Source organism: Triticum urartu, chromosome 1A (assembly GCF_056163025.1).
Source record: "Triticum urartu cultivar PI428250 chromosome 1A, HENAU_Tu73, whole genome shotgun sequence".
Taxonomy (NCBI): Eukaryota; Viridiplantae; Streptophyta; class Magnoliopsida; order Poales; family Poaceae; genus Triticum; species Triticum urartu.
This window is the reverse complement of record NC_141873.1, coordinates 543,029,147-543,046,906: the sequence shown is the minus strand read 5'-3', so window position 1 is coordinate 543,046,906 and position 17,760 is coordinate 543,029,147. Positions and strand designations below refer to the sequence as shown.

At 44.1% G+C, this 17,760-nt stretch overlaps 1 protein-coding gene across 1 annotated transcript; it reads right to left on the bottom strand.

Moving 5' to 3' along the window:
• Nucleotides 1-10,926: 10,926 nt before the first annotated feature.
• LOC147992427 (threonine synthase 1, chloroplastic-like) lies at nt 10,927-11,731 on the bottom strand. Its single transcript, XM_087540443.1, has one exon. It carries the CDS (start codon nt 11,729-11,731, stop codon nt 11,204-11,206), a length of 528 nt encoding a protein of 175 aa, XP_087396569.1. The 3' UTR covers nt 10,927-11,203.
• Between the last annotated feature and the right edge of the window lie 6,029 nt (nt 11,732-17,760).

Sequence of the window (17,760 nt, the reverse complement as noted above, 5' to 3'; positions counted from 1 at the left end):
GTTGCGAAGTAGGATCACTTCTGTTCACTTACCTGGGTATCCCCATTCATCATCGTAAGCTGACAAACAACGAATGGAAATGTATTGAGGATCGGTTTGAGAAGAAACTGAGCTGCTGGAAGGGCAAACTCATGTCGTATGGAGGCCGACTGATTCTCATTAATTCGGTGCTCACGAGTCTGCTTATGTTCCTTTTGTCCTTTTTTGAAGTTCCAGTTGGAGTCAGGAAAAGACTGGACTTCTATCGATCCCGTTTCTTCTGGCAGAGTGATGAAATTAAGAGGAAGTACCGTTTAGCCAAATGGGACGTCATCTGCCGACCGAAAGACCAAGGGGGTCTGGGTGTTGAGAATCTTGAGGTTAAGAACAGATGCCTCCTCAGTAAGTGGCTTTATAAGTTAGCAGCTGAGACGGATGCAACTTGGGCACAAATTCTGCGTAATAAGTATCTGCACTCAAAGACTTTGTCGCAGGTGACAGTCAGGCCGACTGACTCGCCGTTCTGGAAAGGGCTAATGAGAGTCAAAGCTACTTTCTTTAATAGATCAAGGTTTATTGTTGGTGATGGTAATAGTACTCGCTTCTGGGAGGATACTTGGCTGGGGGAAGCGCCGCTGGCGCTTCAGTATCTCTCGTTATATTGTATTGTGCAGCGACGCGATGCTCTGGTTGCAACGAGTTTGCAGTCCACCCCCCTTAATATTCAGTTTAGAAGGGTGCTTGTTGGAGTACGGTGGGAAGCTTGGCTTCATCTGGTGAGTAGACTGATGGAGGTTCAGCTTACTCACCAGCCCGATCAGTTGTGCTGGAAGCTTACTACTTCTGGGGAATTCACAGTCAAGTCGATGTACCTTGACGTCATCAATTCTAGTGTTATTCCTAGTTCCATACATGTTTGGAAAGTTAAGGTTCCGCTAAAAATCAAAGTGTTTATGTGGTTTGTACATAAACAAGTTATCTTAACGAAAGATAATTTGGTTAAGCGCAACTGACAGGCTGTACTAGGTGTAGTTTCTTTGATTGCCTGTTGGCGAGGGTTCTGTGGCGCTCGGTGCAAATTGCCTTTAACATTACTCCTCCGAGTTCGGTCGGGTCGTTATTTGGAACGTGTCTTGTTGGGATAGAGTCCGAAACAGCTAGACAAATTCACGTAGGAGTATGTGCGTTGTTATGGGCAATTTGGAACTGCGAAAATGATTTGGCTTTTAACAGAACATCAACTATCCATTTTTTGCAGATTTTATTCCGGACTACTGCGCTAATCCGTATGTGGTCCTTACTCACTCCGATGGAGGCCAGGGAGCGTTTGGTTACTGGATCTCTCCGGTGGGAGATGGTTGCGCGGGATATCTTCAACCGGTTTGGATGGCGGTCATGTAATAGGATAGGCGATTAGTTTACCTATCTATATTTTGCCAGCCGGTTGTGGCTTTTGAGCCTTTTCTGTCTTTGTTTCTGTTACTCTCTGTGAGCCAGCTTATCATCTTGTTGCAGACTGCAAGACATTGTTGAACTATTTTTTTTAATAATAATTGTGGCCGTATGCATCGTTCTGATGTAGAGACCGGGGAGTCCCCTTTTCAAAAAAAGAAAAAAAATCGCTACACATTTTCGCTTTCCAAGGGGACGCGTCTAGCTGGCTGGGCCTGGCCGATTTAGCTAGCGTTGCACACTACGAGAGATGCGCGCAGCAAGCACATGGTTAGACTTGTCTGTTTAATTCAGCATAGCGCGGGGAAAAAAGCGACCCAATCAGCACACAGATATGTACGTAGGTAGTGTAGATTCTCTGTATATTAAAATTTCATGTTGCATTAAACCTTTTTTTATTTTACTAACATTTTGCTAAAAATAAACATGCACTGCAATTATACATCACGTATTAGAAGTTCTCATGTTCTATTAGACATTTGCTCATTATCAAAAATATAAAATTATCATTTATCAAATATTTAATCATGTGTATATATAATAAATCAATATCGGACAAATCTTGAAAAAATAAGTATTTGAAACAAATGACCAGTGCTTATTAAAAACATACTCTTCAATATACAAAAAATGTTTAAACATTTTTAAAATTATTGACTAATGTTTATAAAATTATTATGTACTAATCGTGTTAAAACAATTTGAACAATATTAATTTATTTTCCAAAAATATCCGTGTACTTCATAAAAAAATCGCTGTGTATAGATAATCATTTCATTATAAAAGTCACATATCTTTCGAATTTTCATATAATTAAAAATTCTCACGTATTCCTAAAAATGTTCATCCAATTTTTAATAAAAATCAAATGATTACATAATGGTTGTGTAATTTTTAAATAGTTTGCAAACATTTTATAGAAAAATCATGCATTTTATGAAAAAAATTGAATGGAAAAACAAAAATCAAAAAACAGGAAGAAAGAAACAGAAAATGTGAAAAAAAGGCTAGAAAAAGAAAACAAGAAAGAAACATTTTTTTCATGCTTGTGTTAACAAAAATCAATGTGTCTTAAAAAATTGTTCATCATGAATTTAAAACGTGTTTATCATGTATTTAAGTTATATGTTAAAAAATGGTTATCATGTACTTATGAAATGTTCATTGTATATAAAATACCAGTCTATATTTATTATTGCCGACTACTTGCAAAAAGTCCCTCTGGCATTTATACAAAGTTCATCTATAATACATAAAATAGAAGTAGAAAGCCCACAAAAGTGGGAGAACCCTTGAAAAGAAATAAAGAAGAACATTGAAAACACAAAAGAAATAAAATCATGTGGATCCAGACCAAAAGTTCCACAATCATCCTTAGAAACTTTACAAAACCGCTTGCTGAACATTATATTAATTCGATGAACAAATTTTAAATTTTAAGGAATTTTTTAAATCCGACGAACAAACAATTGAATTCGATGAACATTTTTAGAATTGTTGACTTTTCTGCATTGATGAACAGTTCTTCTATTAGATGAACAAAAATATGTTCGGAATTTGAAAAAAGGAAACTCGTAAAAAAGTGAAAATTAAAGAGAAAAAAAAGAAAACCCAAAATAAGAAGGAATAAAACAAAAAAACAAAGCAATTGGGCTGGCTCATACCTACGCTCGGTGCGCGCCAGGTCAGTAGCGGGCGACCCGGGCGCCGAATAGGGTGAGACCTCCTATATATGCCGCTAACTGCGGCAAGAGGTCGACGTTTCGCACAGGGCGCCTCGTGTGGGCCGGCCCATTTTCATGTGCAGTGGCACAGCATGATCAACGCCAAAAAACGCCAAAAAGAAGAAGACCGCTGCTGGGATTCGAACTAGCAAACCACGGAAAAAGTTGTGCGCTGTGCTATCCACTGCGCTAGACAAGTCCTTCTGTTCAATACGATTCGCTAGTCTTCAAGAACGAAACGGCTGCGGCAAAACAAAAACACAGCTTTGCGTAGGCGATCGAATCAAGGAGCTCTTGCTCGTTAACAACCTCAGAAGCCACCATAACTACTGAGATTAAATGTCTAAAATAGCAGCCAGTGTGTGTCAACTATAAGCCACAAAGATATAAACTTGTTTCTAAAATATTGAACGTGATTTTCTTTTTGCAAAGAGTAAATATTTTTTGAAATGCGAACATTTTCTAATTTTGAACAATATTTTTAAAATTTACTCTTTGCACATGGTTAGGCTTGTCTGTTTAATTCAGCATAGCGCGGGAAAAAAAGCGACCCAATCAGCACACAGATATGTACGTAGGTAGTGTAGATTCTCTGTATATTAAAATTTCATGTTGCATTAAACCTTTTTTATTTTGAAATATTATGTAACTTAAATTTCGAAAACATTTTACTTTACTAACATTTTGCAAAAAATAAACATGCACTGCAATTATACATCACGTATTAGAAGTTCTCATGTTCTATTAGACATTTGCTCATTATCAAAATTATAAAATTATCATTTATCAAATATTTAATCATGTGTTTATATAATAAATCAATATCGGACAAATCTTGAAAAAATAAGTATTTGAAACAAATGACCAGTGCTTATTAAAAACATACTCTTCAATATTCAAAAAATGTTTAAACATTTTTCAAATTATTTACTAATGTTTATAAAATTATTATGTACTAATCGTTTTAAAACAATTTGAACAATATTAATTTATTTTCCAAAAATATCCGTGTACTTCATAAAAATCGCTGTGTATAAATAATCATTTCATTATAAAAGTCACATATCTTTCGAATTTTCATATAATTAAAAATGCTCACGTATTCCTAAATATGTTCATCCAATTTTTAATAAAAATCAAATGTCTAAATATTGGTTGTGTAATTTTTAAATAGTTTTCAAACATTTTATAGAATCAATGTGTCTTAAACAATTTTTTCATGCTTGTGTTAACAAAAATCAATGTGTCTTAAAAAATTGTTCATCATGAATTTAAAACGTGTTTATCATGTATTTAAGTTATATGTTAAAAAATGGTTATCATGTACTTATGAAATGTTCATTGTATATAAAATACCAGTCTATATTTATTATTGCCGACTACTTGAAAAAAGTCCCTCTGGCATTTATACAAAGTTCATCTATAATACATAAAATAGAAGTAGAAAGCCCACAAAAGTGGGAGAACCCTTGAAAAGAAATAAAGAAGAACATCGAAAACACAAAAGAAATAAAATAATGTGGATCCGGACCAAAAGTTCCACAATCATCCTTAGAAACTTTACAAAACCGCTTGCGTCGCACTTAATGAGCTGGCCCATTTCGTCCATGCTTGAGGTGACGCTAGCAGTGGTCTCATGTACAAATGAGCTCATATGCATCCCACGCAGCGATACAAAACACTCGAGCATGGGACCTCCTATTTGGCGCATGAGGCGCCGCCAGTCGCGGCAGTGTGCACCCCCCCCCCCCCCCCCCGCACCCTATTGGGGCGGCCCCTGTTCATTTTTTCGTTTTTGTTTTCTACTTTTTTATTTTTATTTTTTATTCTATATTAATATAATTAGGGATTTTCCAAAATTGCAAAGCATTCTACATTGTGCATTGTCAGAAACAGCAATTCAAAAGAATGAACATTTTTTGAATCTTAATGGACATTTTTTTATTTTAATGAACAATTTCTGATAAGCAAATTTTCATAATGATAGACATTGTTTGAAGTTCATGAACTAATTTTGAATTTTACGAACAGTTTTTGAACTTTAGAAAAAAAAACTGTATTCAGGAACATTTATTTAGAAAAATGGATGAAATTTTTTTGAACTCAATGAATTTTTTTGAATTTCATGAACATTTTTTGAAAATGGCTAACCCATTTCAAATTTGTTGAACATTATATTAATTCGATGAACAAATTTTAAATTTTAAGGAATTTTTTAAAATCCGACGAACAAACAATTGAATTCGATGAACATTTTAAGAATTGTTGAGTTTTCTACATAGATGAACAGTTCTTGTATTAGATGAACAAAAATATGTTCGGAATTTGAAAAAAAGAAAACTAGTAAAAAAGTGAAAATTAAAGAGGAAAAAAGAAAAACCCAAAAAAAGAAGGAATAAAACGAAAAAACAAAGCAATTGGGCTGGCTCATACCTACGGATCCGGCTTGCCTGCTCCCTTCCCATGCTCCCATCCGTGCTCCCACTTCATCCTACGGTTGTCTTTTTTTCTCTTTTCTTTCTAATCTAATCATCTCCCCCCTGATTTTAAGGGGTGGGGCCGGGCCTTATTTTATTCCAATCAAATCAAGCCATGTACACGGGAGCACGGATGGGCACACGTCGGGGGAGCAGGCAAGTCTCGTCCCATACCTACGCTCGGTGCGCGCCAGGTCACTAGCGGGCGACCCGGGCGCCGAATAGGGTGAGACCTCCTATATATGCCGCTAACTGCGGCAAGAGGTCGAGGTTTCGCACAGGGCGGCTTGTGTGGGCCGGCCCATTTTCAGGTGCAGTGGCACAGCATGATCAACGTCAAAAAACACCAAAAAGAAGAAGACCGCTGCTGGGATTTGAACTAGCAAACCACGGAAAAAGTTGCGCGCTGTGCTATCCACTACGCTAGACAAGTCCTTCTGTTCAATACGATTCGCTGGTCTTCGCTGGTCTTCAAGCACTTTGGGGATGTCACCGGCCTTGTCAAAAATTGTTCCAAAAGATTAGTCACCCTAATCCGTTATGAAAATGTTGATCTTTCGAACATCCTCCAGTCCTAACCGGCCAAGCATTACTCCTTTCTGATGAATATACATTGGTTTGCCTTTGTCTGCCAAAAAGTCAGCTCACTTCGTGGGTGGGGAGGCATATTGCTCAGCGGGTCACGGGGTCTTGGTCAAGTCGGTCCACACGGTGATTGCTATGTACTACATGACAGTGTTAGATTTACGGGTGGAGGTCAAAAACAATATTGACGCCCTTAGACGTGCTTTCCTTTGGGGCGGGTTGTGATAAGGTCACAAGTGAAAAATGCAAGATAAATTGGGAGCAAGTGTGCAAGTCAGATGCACGGAGGCCTCAGAGTCCGAAAGCTCGACAAGTTTTCCATTGCCCTTTGCCTCCGGTGCTTGTGGGCCAAGTGACTTCACCTGGTCAAGCCATTTGTTGGCTTGGGTGCCCCTTGTGATGCCAATGATCGATATATCATTGTCAGGGCCACCAAGTTCCAAGTTGAGTATGGCCTGCGAGCCAAGTTGTGGGAGTCATCTTGGCTAGATGGGATTAGGCCCAAAGACGCGGCTCCAAAAATCTACGACTTGTCAAAGAAGAAGAAAATAGCTCGGTTTAATTAAATGGCTTTGCATGACAACTACTGGACTTCCTAGGTTGACATTCTTCAAGGCATCATCGTTGAACACATCTTTTAGTTTGTCACCCTTTGGGAGAGGTTCTCCCATGTCCACCTTAACATCGACACGCCCGACACTATCACTTGGAAGTTCACTACTAATAGACACTACTCGGCGATGTTGACATACAAGGTGCAATTCTTTAGTCAGACTGGAAGGGCCATGATCCCAACTATTTGGAAGATTTGGGCACCTTCTAAATGCAAGTTCTTCACATGGCTGGCAATCAATAATAGAATTTGGACGACAGACATGCTTCATCGTCATGGGTGGCCAAACTATAACCTCTGTCCCCCGTGCAAGCAGGTCGACACTATCAGGGTTTGGCGCATGATCAAAGATTGTCATGGTTTCCATGAAGTGCATCCTTCCGAGTGGGGTGACGCGACTTCCACCAAAGAGAGGTGGAGCCACAATGCTACCAATAAGACCAAATCACGAAGGCCGCTTGCTTCCTTGATGATGCTTATCTCTTGGGGCTTGTGGAAAGAGAGGAATGCGCGGATCTGTCGTAATAATACCGTTTCGGTGGGAGTCATCATCGCTAGGATTAAAGAGGAGACCTATATTTGGAGCATTGAGGGCAAGGCACTTGAGTAACGTAATGCCGCATGAGTGACTGTTGTAATTTGGCCTTGGACCTTATCCTCCAAACTTCTCCCTTAATGAATGATAATAGCAAATCTATTGCCTCGTTTAAAAGAAAAATAGGCCACAGACCTCTAGATGTTAGCTTCAAACCTACAAAGAAGAATGAGATCAAGAGGAGGTCATTGCTACCATCTAAACTTAAGAGGAAAGCTTGGGATTTTATCAGGCTTAGCGCATCTACAGCTGCACGCCTAAAACCCCCTCAAGCGCTCGGGCGGGTGACCATAAAAACAATGCGACCCAAATGGGCGCCTTAAACACCCAGGCTGACCGGCAGCCTCATATCCAGCCCAAATCTGGGGCAAATATGGGGTGGCCCGGGCATGTCCACCACATCGGAGCCGACCCACGCTGGTCCACTTGACCCCACATATATTTGTTCAGATCCGCTCCCCGGACCAAACCCTAGCCACTCTACTCCAGTCCACTCCGCCCCCAAGCTCCCGTCTGGCAATCTCCGACCTTCTCATGCATGGTGGGAAGCGGATCTTACTCTGACCAGTCTGAATCCGTCGACTAGGATGTCGTTCTGTGCGGGATGGAGGACGCTATGGCTATCCGCATTGCCCTCCGCCGCTCCCGGGAGAACTATGCGCCTAACTGACGGGGTGATAGTTCGGCATGAATCCATTGCGTCGACGCAACGGGCACTCGGATCCTCCGGGTCTGGATCATTGCGGTCCGATGTTCCTGCTGTGGGAAGGAGAGGATAAGGGTGGCCGAGGCACACCCCGCTACCGACATGGCGGCGGCGATGCGCGCTGCCGCAGAGGAGAAAGCCATTCATCCCCGCATCTAAAGAAGCGGCAGTGGAGGAAAATGAACACCCTCGCCCGATAGCGAACTCGGCCGGTCCGTGCCATGGCCGGACTCCCCCCCCTCCAAAGAGGAGGAGGAGGACAGAGATGGGTCGCTCAGCTCCGGTGACAAGCAGATCCAGTTGGATCCATTTTGCATTTTCGAGCGCTACTTTGGCGTGAAGGACGACAAGGGCGTCGGGAAAGGCAAGGGCAGCTGTGGATGATCTTCTCCATAGCTAGTATGTAGATTTTTTTTGCGGGTAAGCTAGTATGTAGATTGAACATGGCAATTTTTGGCAGTCCGATGGCATGTCCTCATGTAGTAGTCGGACGAAGTTGTTGCATTGTTTACGTTTACATATGAATCTGAGGTTTGCTAATTAAGATGTCCAGTTGTGCGAAGCAAGATTTGATATGTGACTGGTCAGTGTTCGTGGACCTGTCTGGGTGCGTCTGCGGGCCTTTAGAGTCTACATTAGCAAGTTGCGGCTGTAGATGCACACCTGAAGAGTGTATGGAGAAGCCATGGGTGAAAATTCAGTGCCCTGATAAGATGAAGGTGGTGCTTTGGAGGCTGGCCCGTATTTGTCTTCCCACATGGGCGGGCACAGGTTCTCAGCTCCAAGCGAGATCAATTCCTACAAGGTATGACTGTCATTGTAATCGTAAGGAAGATGAGAATCAATATGATTATAATGCTGATTTGGAGGATCTGGCACCTCCGTAATGAGCTAACTCATGGCAAGGAAACCCCTCCCGTGGAAGCATCGAAGGTGCTTCTATGCAGATATCTAAGCTCATTCCGCAAGGCTCGGCAGTTCACCACAGAACAAGCCATCAAAGGCATGGCTCCTGTGGAGACGTTTGTACAGGTTCAACAGGATAAAGAACGACCGCCGGAGTCACCATGGCCGCCTCCACCAGCAGGCTGGTTGGCGTTATGAACATCGGTGGACGGTTCCGATGACCCGGCTGATGGATCAGATTTCAGATGGTGCAGGCATGATCTTGAGGAACAAGAGAGGTGAAGTAAATTTTTGCTGCATGCCAGTTGCTGTTCTTCTGTAATAGTAACGCCCTACAGTGGTCTACGCCTCTTGTTCTGGTGCAATCAGATGCGAGGGGTGCACTTGCTGCTATAAAAGAATCAGTGGTTAGGGGTGAAATTCCACTCGAACCTAGAGTTGTTGCCTGTCTTCAGAATTGCTGGTATAGTCGACTTGCCTCTGTTCTCGCACCGGTGTTTGCCAGGGTCTGAACCATTAGGTAGAGGATCAGCTGAAAGTAGAATCCTCCATTTAAGTGGTTCTCGCTTCTCCTTGTTCCTGCTCCTAACTCCTCCCCGGGTAGTTCCCAATGTTTGGCACTTTCCATACTTCGTGGGTGCAACATCAACAAATTCGCTCAAATAAAGGATGCTTCTGCTGACAAATCTCCTAAGGGCCAACTGGTGAAGGAAATCAAGATTTTTATGTCCTCTATAGGGAGTTCGAACCTGTTAAGATTGCTAGAACGCAAAACAGGGTAGCACATTGTCTTGCTAGTTATGCTCGCTCGGTACGTAGCACCGCTTGTTGGTTGCAACGTGGCCCCCCTTCCATTACAGAACTTGTGTTAGCAGATTGTAACACTAATTCTATGGAATAAATTCCCAAAACTATATATGTCCAAGAGCTATGGAAAGAAATAAAATATGCATATGGTATTTGCCTTAAGCTAACAAGCTATGTTGATATCATGCCATGGATATTGGGCCGAAATTCTGAATCGGCGAAGCTTCAGATTTCCAGGCCATATATGGCCTGGAAACAGGAACAGCTCCACTGCTCCAGTAATGGCGAGCTGGAGCTTCACCCCTTCCGTATGGTGGGTAAAATCAAAGTCTTACCTCTGACCTCATCATCAAAAATAAAATGGTCTCTGCCACAGGAAGATGTTCTGCAGATAAATGTTGATGCGGTGACTTTTGCCCACTCTAAACAAGCTGGTCTAGGCGCCACTGTTCATGGATCAGTGCAGGCAGCGAATCGGGCTGCCATTCACCATGTTGGGATCCCAGAAGTGGCTGAAGCCCTTACATAGCGCCAGGTCTTTTAGCATGAGTTCAGGTTTTCATAAGATACATAAGGTAGTTCAGAGTTTTCAGAGGCAGGTAGTTCAGACCACCTGCCTATCTTTGATAAATAAGGTGCAAAGTGAGTTTGACAGATCATCTACAGGCGCCAATGTCCAAGATAGTACCAAGAATAGAGCCTCGATGTTTTTATCTAGTAATTCTATTCATGTAAAATGTTGTAGTAATGGGACAGCTCATGTTCTTGCAAAATCTGCAGAATATGATCAATGCTGCTGGTACAATGAGGAACCTGAAGCTATGAGGACCAATGCTTCTAATGAAAAGACTGTGAATGAAAGGAAGGGTGCTTCCCATTGTCTAAATAAAAGTACATAGAAAACTACAATGAAGAACTGAAAAGTCTCGACAAGACTCGATGTAAACTGGAATGCGAGGATATGCATATAGCACCTGAATCCAACTTCAGGTTTCAGTAGTCGCAGACTCCTTCAGAAGAAACATCAAATACTAGTGACAGTCCATAAAGCAGTGAACATTTCCAGCAAGCCAGTGCAACATGGAGCAAACAGACTGAATGATTGATTATTCAATGAACAACAACACAACACAACCGTTCATTATCCATAGAACACAACACGGTACAAGAGATAATCAACCCCACCCCCTAACCATTCCCCGCAGACGCCTACAAGAGTCTCACTCACCTACAAGATTTCAAATCAAGGGTTTCGAATGCTCCACACAGCAAACCAATCACATTTGAATCAGATGCACAAGACAATCGAATCGCAGTAGCCAATCGGAGGGGTCAGCAGCAGCAGCAGGAGGGCAGGCTCACAGCTTACCCTTGAGCCTCTTCTTGAGGACGTCCATGACGGCGCTGAAGTCGGCCTTCATGCTGACCGGTGGGTTGGCGTACTTGCAGGCCATGTCCTCGATCTTCTGATCATGGTAGTCTATCTTGGATTGGGAGAACTTGAGGCCGTGCGCCATGCCGACGACCACCGTGTGGTCATTTGCCCCGATGGTGCCCTCTTCCTGGAGCTTGAAGAGCGCCGCGAGCGTGACCCCAGTGTGCGGGCACGCAAACATGCCGGTGCGGTCAGCGAGGGACATTGCGTTCATGAGCTCCTCCTCTGTGGCCTCCGCGATGATGCCATTTGTTGCCTTGAGTGCGACCACCGCACGGTCGACAGATACAGGGTCACCAATCTGAATCGCCGACGCAAATGTAGGCTCGGCCACTTGTGGCCGGAACTGCGTCCACCCTGACTTGTAGTAGTGGTACAGTGGGTTGGCATTGGCAGGCTGTGCGCAGACACACCGAGGCAGACGATCAACCAGACCAAGAACATGGCACATCTCGAATCCCTTGTAGAATGCATATATGTTTCCGAGCTTGCCTCCTGGGACAATGACCCAATCGAGGACCTACCAATCAAACTGCTGCAGTATCTCAATGGCCGCTGTCTTCTGCCCCTCGAGCCTGAGGGAGTTGAGCGAATTGGCAAGGTAAATGGGCAGCTCAGCGGTCACCTCCCTGATGAGCCGCATACAGCCATCAAAGTCGGTGTCCAGGGAGAGCACGGTGGCGCCGTTGGCGATGGGCTAGATGAGCTGCTCGAGCGAGATGCGGTTGGCCGGGAGGAACACAATAGCTGAGATCCTAATCTCGATCTATGCCAACTCAACAAACACCATCGGAGACACCTGTAGAGCATCTTTATAATCACCCAGTTAAGTTGTGACGTTTGATAGCACACTAAGTGTTCCTCCGGTATTCGGGAGTTGCATAATGTAACGCCCCGGACACACCCGCCGGTGGTCGTTACTCTTGGCAGGATCTAGACTGGCCCCACAGATCAATACTAGTCTTTTCTGCGCACTTTGTCCTCACTCATGCGCACCCGGGAGCAACTTCCCGGTCGGTCACCCATCCTGACACTACTCCAAGCTGAGCACGCTTAACTTTGGAATTCTATCCGAATGGGATCCCGGAAAAGAAGGAATTCCTTATTGATATGAGTAGTCTATCATCCCTAATAAGCCAGGCTATCACATACACTCCCACTCAGAGGAATCGACGTCCTCGTCCGGCCACAGGAACGTTCCCTCTTGGCACAAACGTCTGTGCTTCCAGTCCGGTACATGTGCCATGCTGGGTGCCACGACGGGTCACAAACGTCATGAACAACATGACCACGCACCTGTCCGCAACCATCCGTGTAACCGCGAGGGTCAGCTTTGATACCAACTTGTAACGCTCCGGACACACCCGCCGGTGGTCGTTACTCCTGGCGGGATCTAGACTGGCCCCACAGATCAATACTAGTCTTTTCTGCGCACTTTGTCCTCACTCATGCACACCCGGGAGCAACTTCCCGGTCGGTCACCCATCCTGACACTACTCCAAGCTGAGCACGCTTAACTTTGGAATTCTATCCGAATGGGCTCCCGGAAAAGAAGGAATTCCTTATTGATATGAGTAGTCTATCATCCCTAATAAGCCAGGCTATCACACATAATCTCATAGTCATATGAACATGTATAAGTCATGAACAAAGAATAGCAACAAATTAAACGATCATCGTGCTAAGCTAACGGATGGGTCAAGTCACTCACATCATTCTCTAATGATGTGATCCCGTTAATCAAATGACAACTCATGTCTATGGCTAGGAAACTTAACCATCTTTGATTCAACGAGCTAGTCAAGTAGAGGCATACTAGTGACACTCTGTTTCTCTATGTATTCACACATGTACCCAGTTTCCGGTCAATACAATTCTAGCATGAATAATAAACATTTATCATGATATAAGGAAATATAAATAACAACTTTATTATTGCCTCTAGGGCATATTTCCTTCAATGCTAGGCCCGTCAAGTTTAACCCGAGTATTCTGCGTGTGCAAAACTGGCTTGCACCCGTTGTATGTAAACGTAGAGCTTATCACACCCGATCATCACGTGGTGTATCGGCACAACGAACTATCGCAGCGGTGCATACTCAGGGAGAACACTTATACCTTGAAATTTAGTGAGAGATCATCTTATAATGCTACCGCCGAACTAAGCAAAATAAGATGCATAAAGGATAAACATCACATGCAATCAATATAAGTGATATGATATGGCCATCATCATCTTGTGCCTTTGATCTCCATCTCCAAAGCACCGTCATGATCACCATCGTCACCGGCTTGACATCTTGATCTCCATCGAAGCATCGTTGTCGTCTCGCCAACTATTGCTTCTACGACTATCGCTACCGCTTAGTGATAAAGTAAGCCAATTACATGGCGATTGCATTTCATACAATAAAGCGACAACCATATGGCTCCTGCCAGTTGCCTATAACTGTTACAAAACATCATCATCTCATACAACAAATTATATATCATCACGTCTTGACCATATCACATCATAGCAAGCCCTGCAAAAACAAGTTAGACGTCCTCTACTTTGTTGTTGCAAGTTTTACGTGGCTGCTACAGGCTTAGCAATAACCATTCTTACCTACGCATCAAAACCACAATGATTTTTCATCAAGTGTGTTGTTTTAACCTTCAACAAAGACCGGGCGTAGTCACACTCGATTCAACTAAAGTTGGAGAAATAGACACCCACTAGCCACCTGTGTGCGAAGCACGGAGGTAGAACTAGTCTCATGAACGCAGTCATGCAATGTCGGTCTGGGCCGCTTCATCCAACAATACCGCCGAATCAAATTATGACATGCTAGTAAGCAGTATGACTATTATCGCACACAACTCTTTGTGTTCTACTCGTGCATATAACATCTACGCATAGACCTAGCTCGGATACCACTGTTGGGGAATGCAGTATTTCAAAAAAATTTCCTACAATCACACAAGATCTATCTAGGAGATGCATAGCAACGAGCGGGGAGAGTGTGTCCACGTACCCTCGTAGACCGAAAGCGGAAGCGTTAAACGCGGTTGATGTAGTTGAACGTCTTCGCGATCCAACTGATCAAGTACCGAACGTACGGCACCTCCGCGATCTGCACACGTTCAGCTCGGTGACGTCCCACAAACTCTAGATCCAGCTGAGGCTGAGGGAGAGTTTCGTCAGCACGACGGCGTGGTGACGGTGATGATGAAGTTACCGACGCAGGGCTTCGCCTAAGCACTACGACAAAATATGACCGAGGTGGAAATCTGTGGAGGGGGGCACCGCACACGGCTAAAATCAACTTGTGTGTCTATGGGGTGCCCCCCTCCCCCTATATAAAGGAGTGGAGGAGGGGGGGCGGCCTCCTATGGCGCGCCCCAAGGGGGGATTCCTACTCCTACTAGGAGTAGGTTTCCCCCCTTTCCTAGTCCAACTAGGAGGGGGAAGGAAGGGAAGAGGGAGAGAAGGAAAGGGGGGCCGACCCCCTTCCCCAATTCGGATTGGGCTTGGGGGGGCGCCCACCACTTGGCCGCCTCCTCCTCTCTTCCACTATGGCCCATTAAGGCCCATTAAATCCCCGGGGGGTTCCGGTAACCCCCCGGTACTCCGAAAAATGCCCGAACTCATCCAAAACCATTCCGGTGTCCAAACATAACCTTCCAAGATATCAACCTTCATGTCTCGACCATTTCGAGACTCCTTGTCATGCCCGTGATCACATCCGGGACTGCGAACAACCGTCGGTACATCAAATCACAAAACTCATAATACATATCGTCATCGAATGTTAAGCGTGCGGACCCTACGGGTTCAAGAACTATGTAGACATGACCGAGACTCATCTCCGGTCAATAACCAATAGCAGAACCTGGATGCTAATATTGGTTACTACATATTCTACGAAGATCTTTATCGGTCAAACCGCACAACAACATACGTTGTTCCCTTTGTCATCGGTATGTTACTTGCCTAAGATTCGATCGTCGGTATCATCACACCTAGTTCAATCTCGTTACCGACAAGTCTCTTTACTCGTTCCATAGTGCATCATCCCACAACTAACTCATTAGTTACATTGCTTGCAAGGCTTATCGTGATGTGCATTACCGAGAGGGCCCAGAGATACCTCTCCGACAATCGGAGTGACAAATCCTATTCTCGATCTATGCCAACTCAACAAACACCATCGGAGACACCTGTAGAGCATCTTTATAATCACCCAGTTACGTTGTGACGTTTGATAGCACACTAAGTGTTCCTCCGGTATTCGGGAGTTGCATAATCTCATAGTCATAGGAACATGTATAAGTCATGAAGAAAGCAATAGCAACAAATTAAACGATCATAGTGCTAAGCTAATGGATGGGTCTTGTCAATCACATCATTCTTTAATGATGTGATCCCGTTCATCAAATGACAACTCATGTCTATGGCTAGGAAACTTCATCATCTTTGATTAAAGGGCCAGTCAAGTAGAGGCATACTAGTGACACTCTTGTTTGTCTATGTATTCACACATGTACTGAGTTTCCGGTTAATACAATTCTAGCATGAATAATAAACATTTATCATGATATAAGGAAATATAAATAAAAACTTTATTATTGCCTCTAGGGCATATTTCTTTCATCTTATCCATGTCGTCGCTAAGCTAATTGCTAAAATGATGTCCAACCGACTTACCTCGCACATGAATGAGCTCTTCTCACACGCCAAACGTGCATTCATTAAAAAAAAGATGCATCCACGACAACTTCATGTATGTGCGCAATCTCGCGAGACGCTTCTACCATTGGGAAACCCTAGCGTCTCTTCAAACTTGACATTAAAAAAAGCCTTCGACTCGGTTCGGTGGTCCTTTCTCCTCGAACTACCTTGACACCTTGGTTTCCCACTTCACTTCATAGGTTGGGTTTTGACACTGCTGCCCTCGGCTTCGTCGCGCATTCCGCTCAATGGCGTATCTGACGATTCCACCAAGCTTGGTTGTGGGTTGAGGCATGGGAGCATCTACCTCCTGCTATTCATCCTCACATTCATGTGAAGGCCACGGCTTAGAGAAACCTTCATCCCCTTGGTGGAAATGCTATGTGTATCCATACTTCGCTTTACACGGACGACGCTGTTGTTTTTCTTGCACCCATTAAGGAGGACGTCCAGTTCTTCACGAGCACTCTCAAGCACTTTGGGGGTGTCGCTGGCCTTTTCACAAATTGTTCAAAAGTTTTGTCGCCCCAATCCGTTCCGAAAATGTTGATCTTCCGGACATCCTCTAGTCCTGACTTGCCAAGTATTCCTCCTTTCCGACGAATATACCTTGGTTTGCCTTTGTCAAGAGATTGAAGAGAATTCACTACAAGCCCCTTGAGGACAATAGTCAGTTCACTCCTTGGGTGGGAAGGCATATTGCCTCAACTGGTCATGCGGTCTTGGTCAAGTCGATCCTCATGGCGATTACTATCTACTACATGACGGTGTTAGATTTACCGGTGGAGGTCAAGAAGAAGATCCATGCGCTCAGACGTGCTTTCCTTTGGGCAGGTTGTGATAAGGTCATAGGTGGAAAATGCAAGCTAAATTGGAAGCAAGTGTGCAAGTCCAACCTGCATGGAGGCCTTCGAATCCTAAATCTTGACAAGTTTTCCATTCCCCTTCGCCTCTGGTGCTTGTGGGCTGAGTGGCTTCACCCGTACAAGCCATGGTTTGGTTTGGGAACTCCTTGTGATGCCAATGGGCGAGATATCTTTGTCGCGGCTACCAAGGTCCAAGTTGGGTATGGCATGTGTGCCAAGTACCGGGAGTCACCTTTGCTCAATGGGATTAGGCCCAAAGATGTGGCTCCAAAAATCTATGATTTGTCGAAGAAGAAAATTGCTTGGTTCAAATGGCTTTACACGACAACTACTGGACTTCCTAGGTGGACATTCTTCAAGGCATCCCCGTCGAACACATCTTTGAGTTTGTCAACCTTTGGGAGAGGCTCTCCCATGTCCACCTTAATATTGACAAGCCTGACACTATCACTTGGAAGTTCACTACTGGCGGACACTACTCGGCTCGACATACAAGGTGCAATTCTTTGGCCAGGCTGACAGGGCCATGATCCCGACTGTTTGGAAGATTTGGGCACCTTCTAAATACAAGTTCTTCGCATGGATGGCAATCAACAAATAGGATTGGACAGCAGGCAAGCTTCATCATCGTGGCCTCATGGGTGGCCAAACTATAACCTTTGTTCCCCGTGCAAGCAGGTCCACCCATTCAGACTTTGGCACATGATCAAAGATTGTCTTGGTCACCATGAAGTGCATCCTTCGACCGGGGTGACGCGGCTTCCGCTAAAGAGAGGTGGAGCCACAATGCTACCAAGAAGACCCAATCGCGAGGGCTACTTGCTTCCTTGATGTTGCTTATCTCTTGGGGGGTTGTGGAAAGAGAGGAATGGACGGATCTTCCGTAATAATGCCGTTTCG

Coding starts and splice junctions, on each gene's coding strand:
- LOC147992427 (XM_087540443.1), bottom strand. CDS start 11,731: ATGTGCCATGTTCTTGGTCTGGTTGATCGTCTGCCTCGGTGTGTCTGC.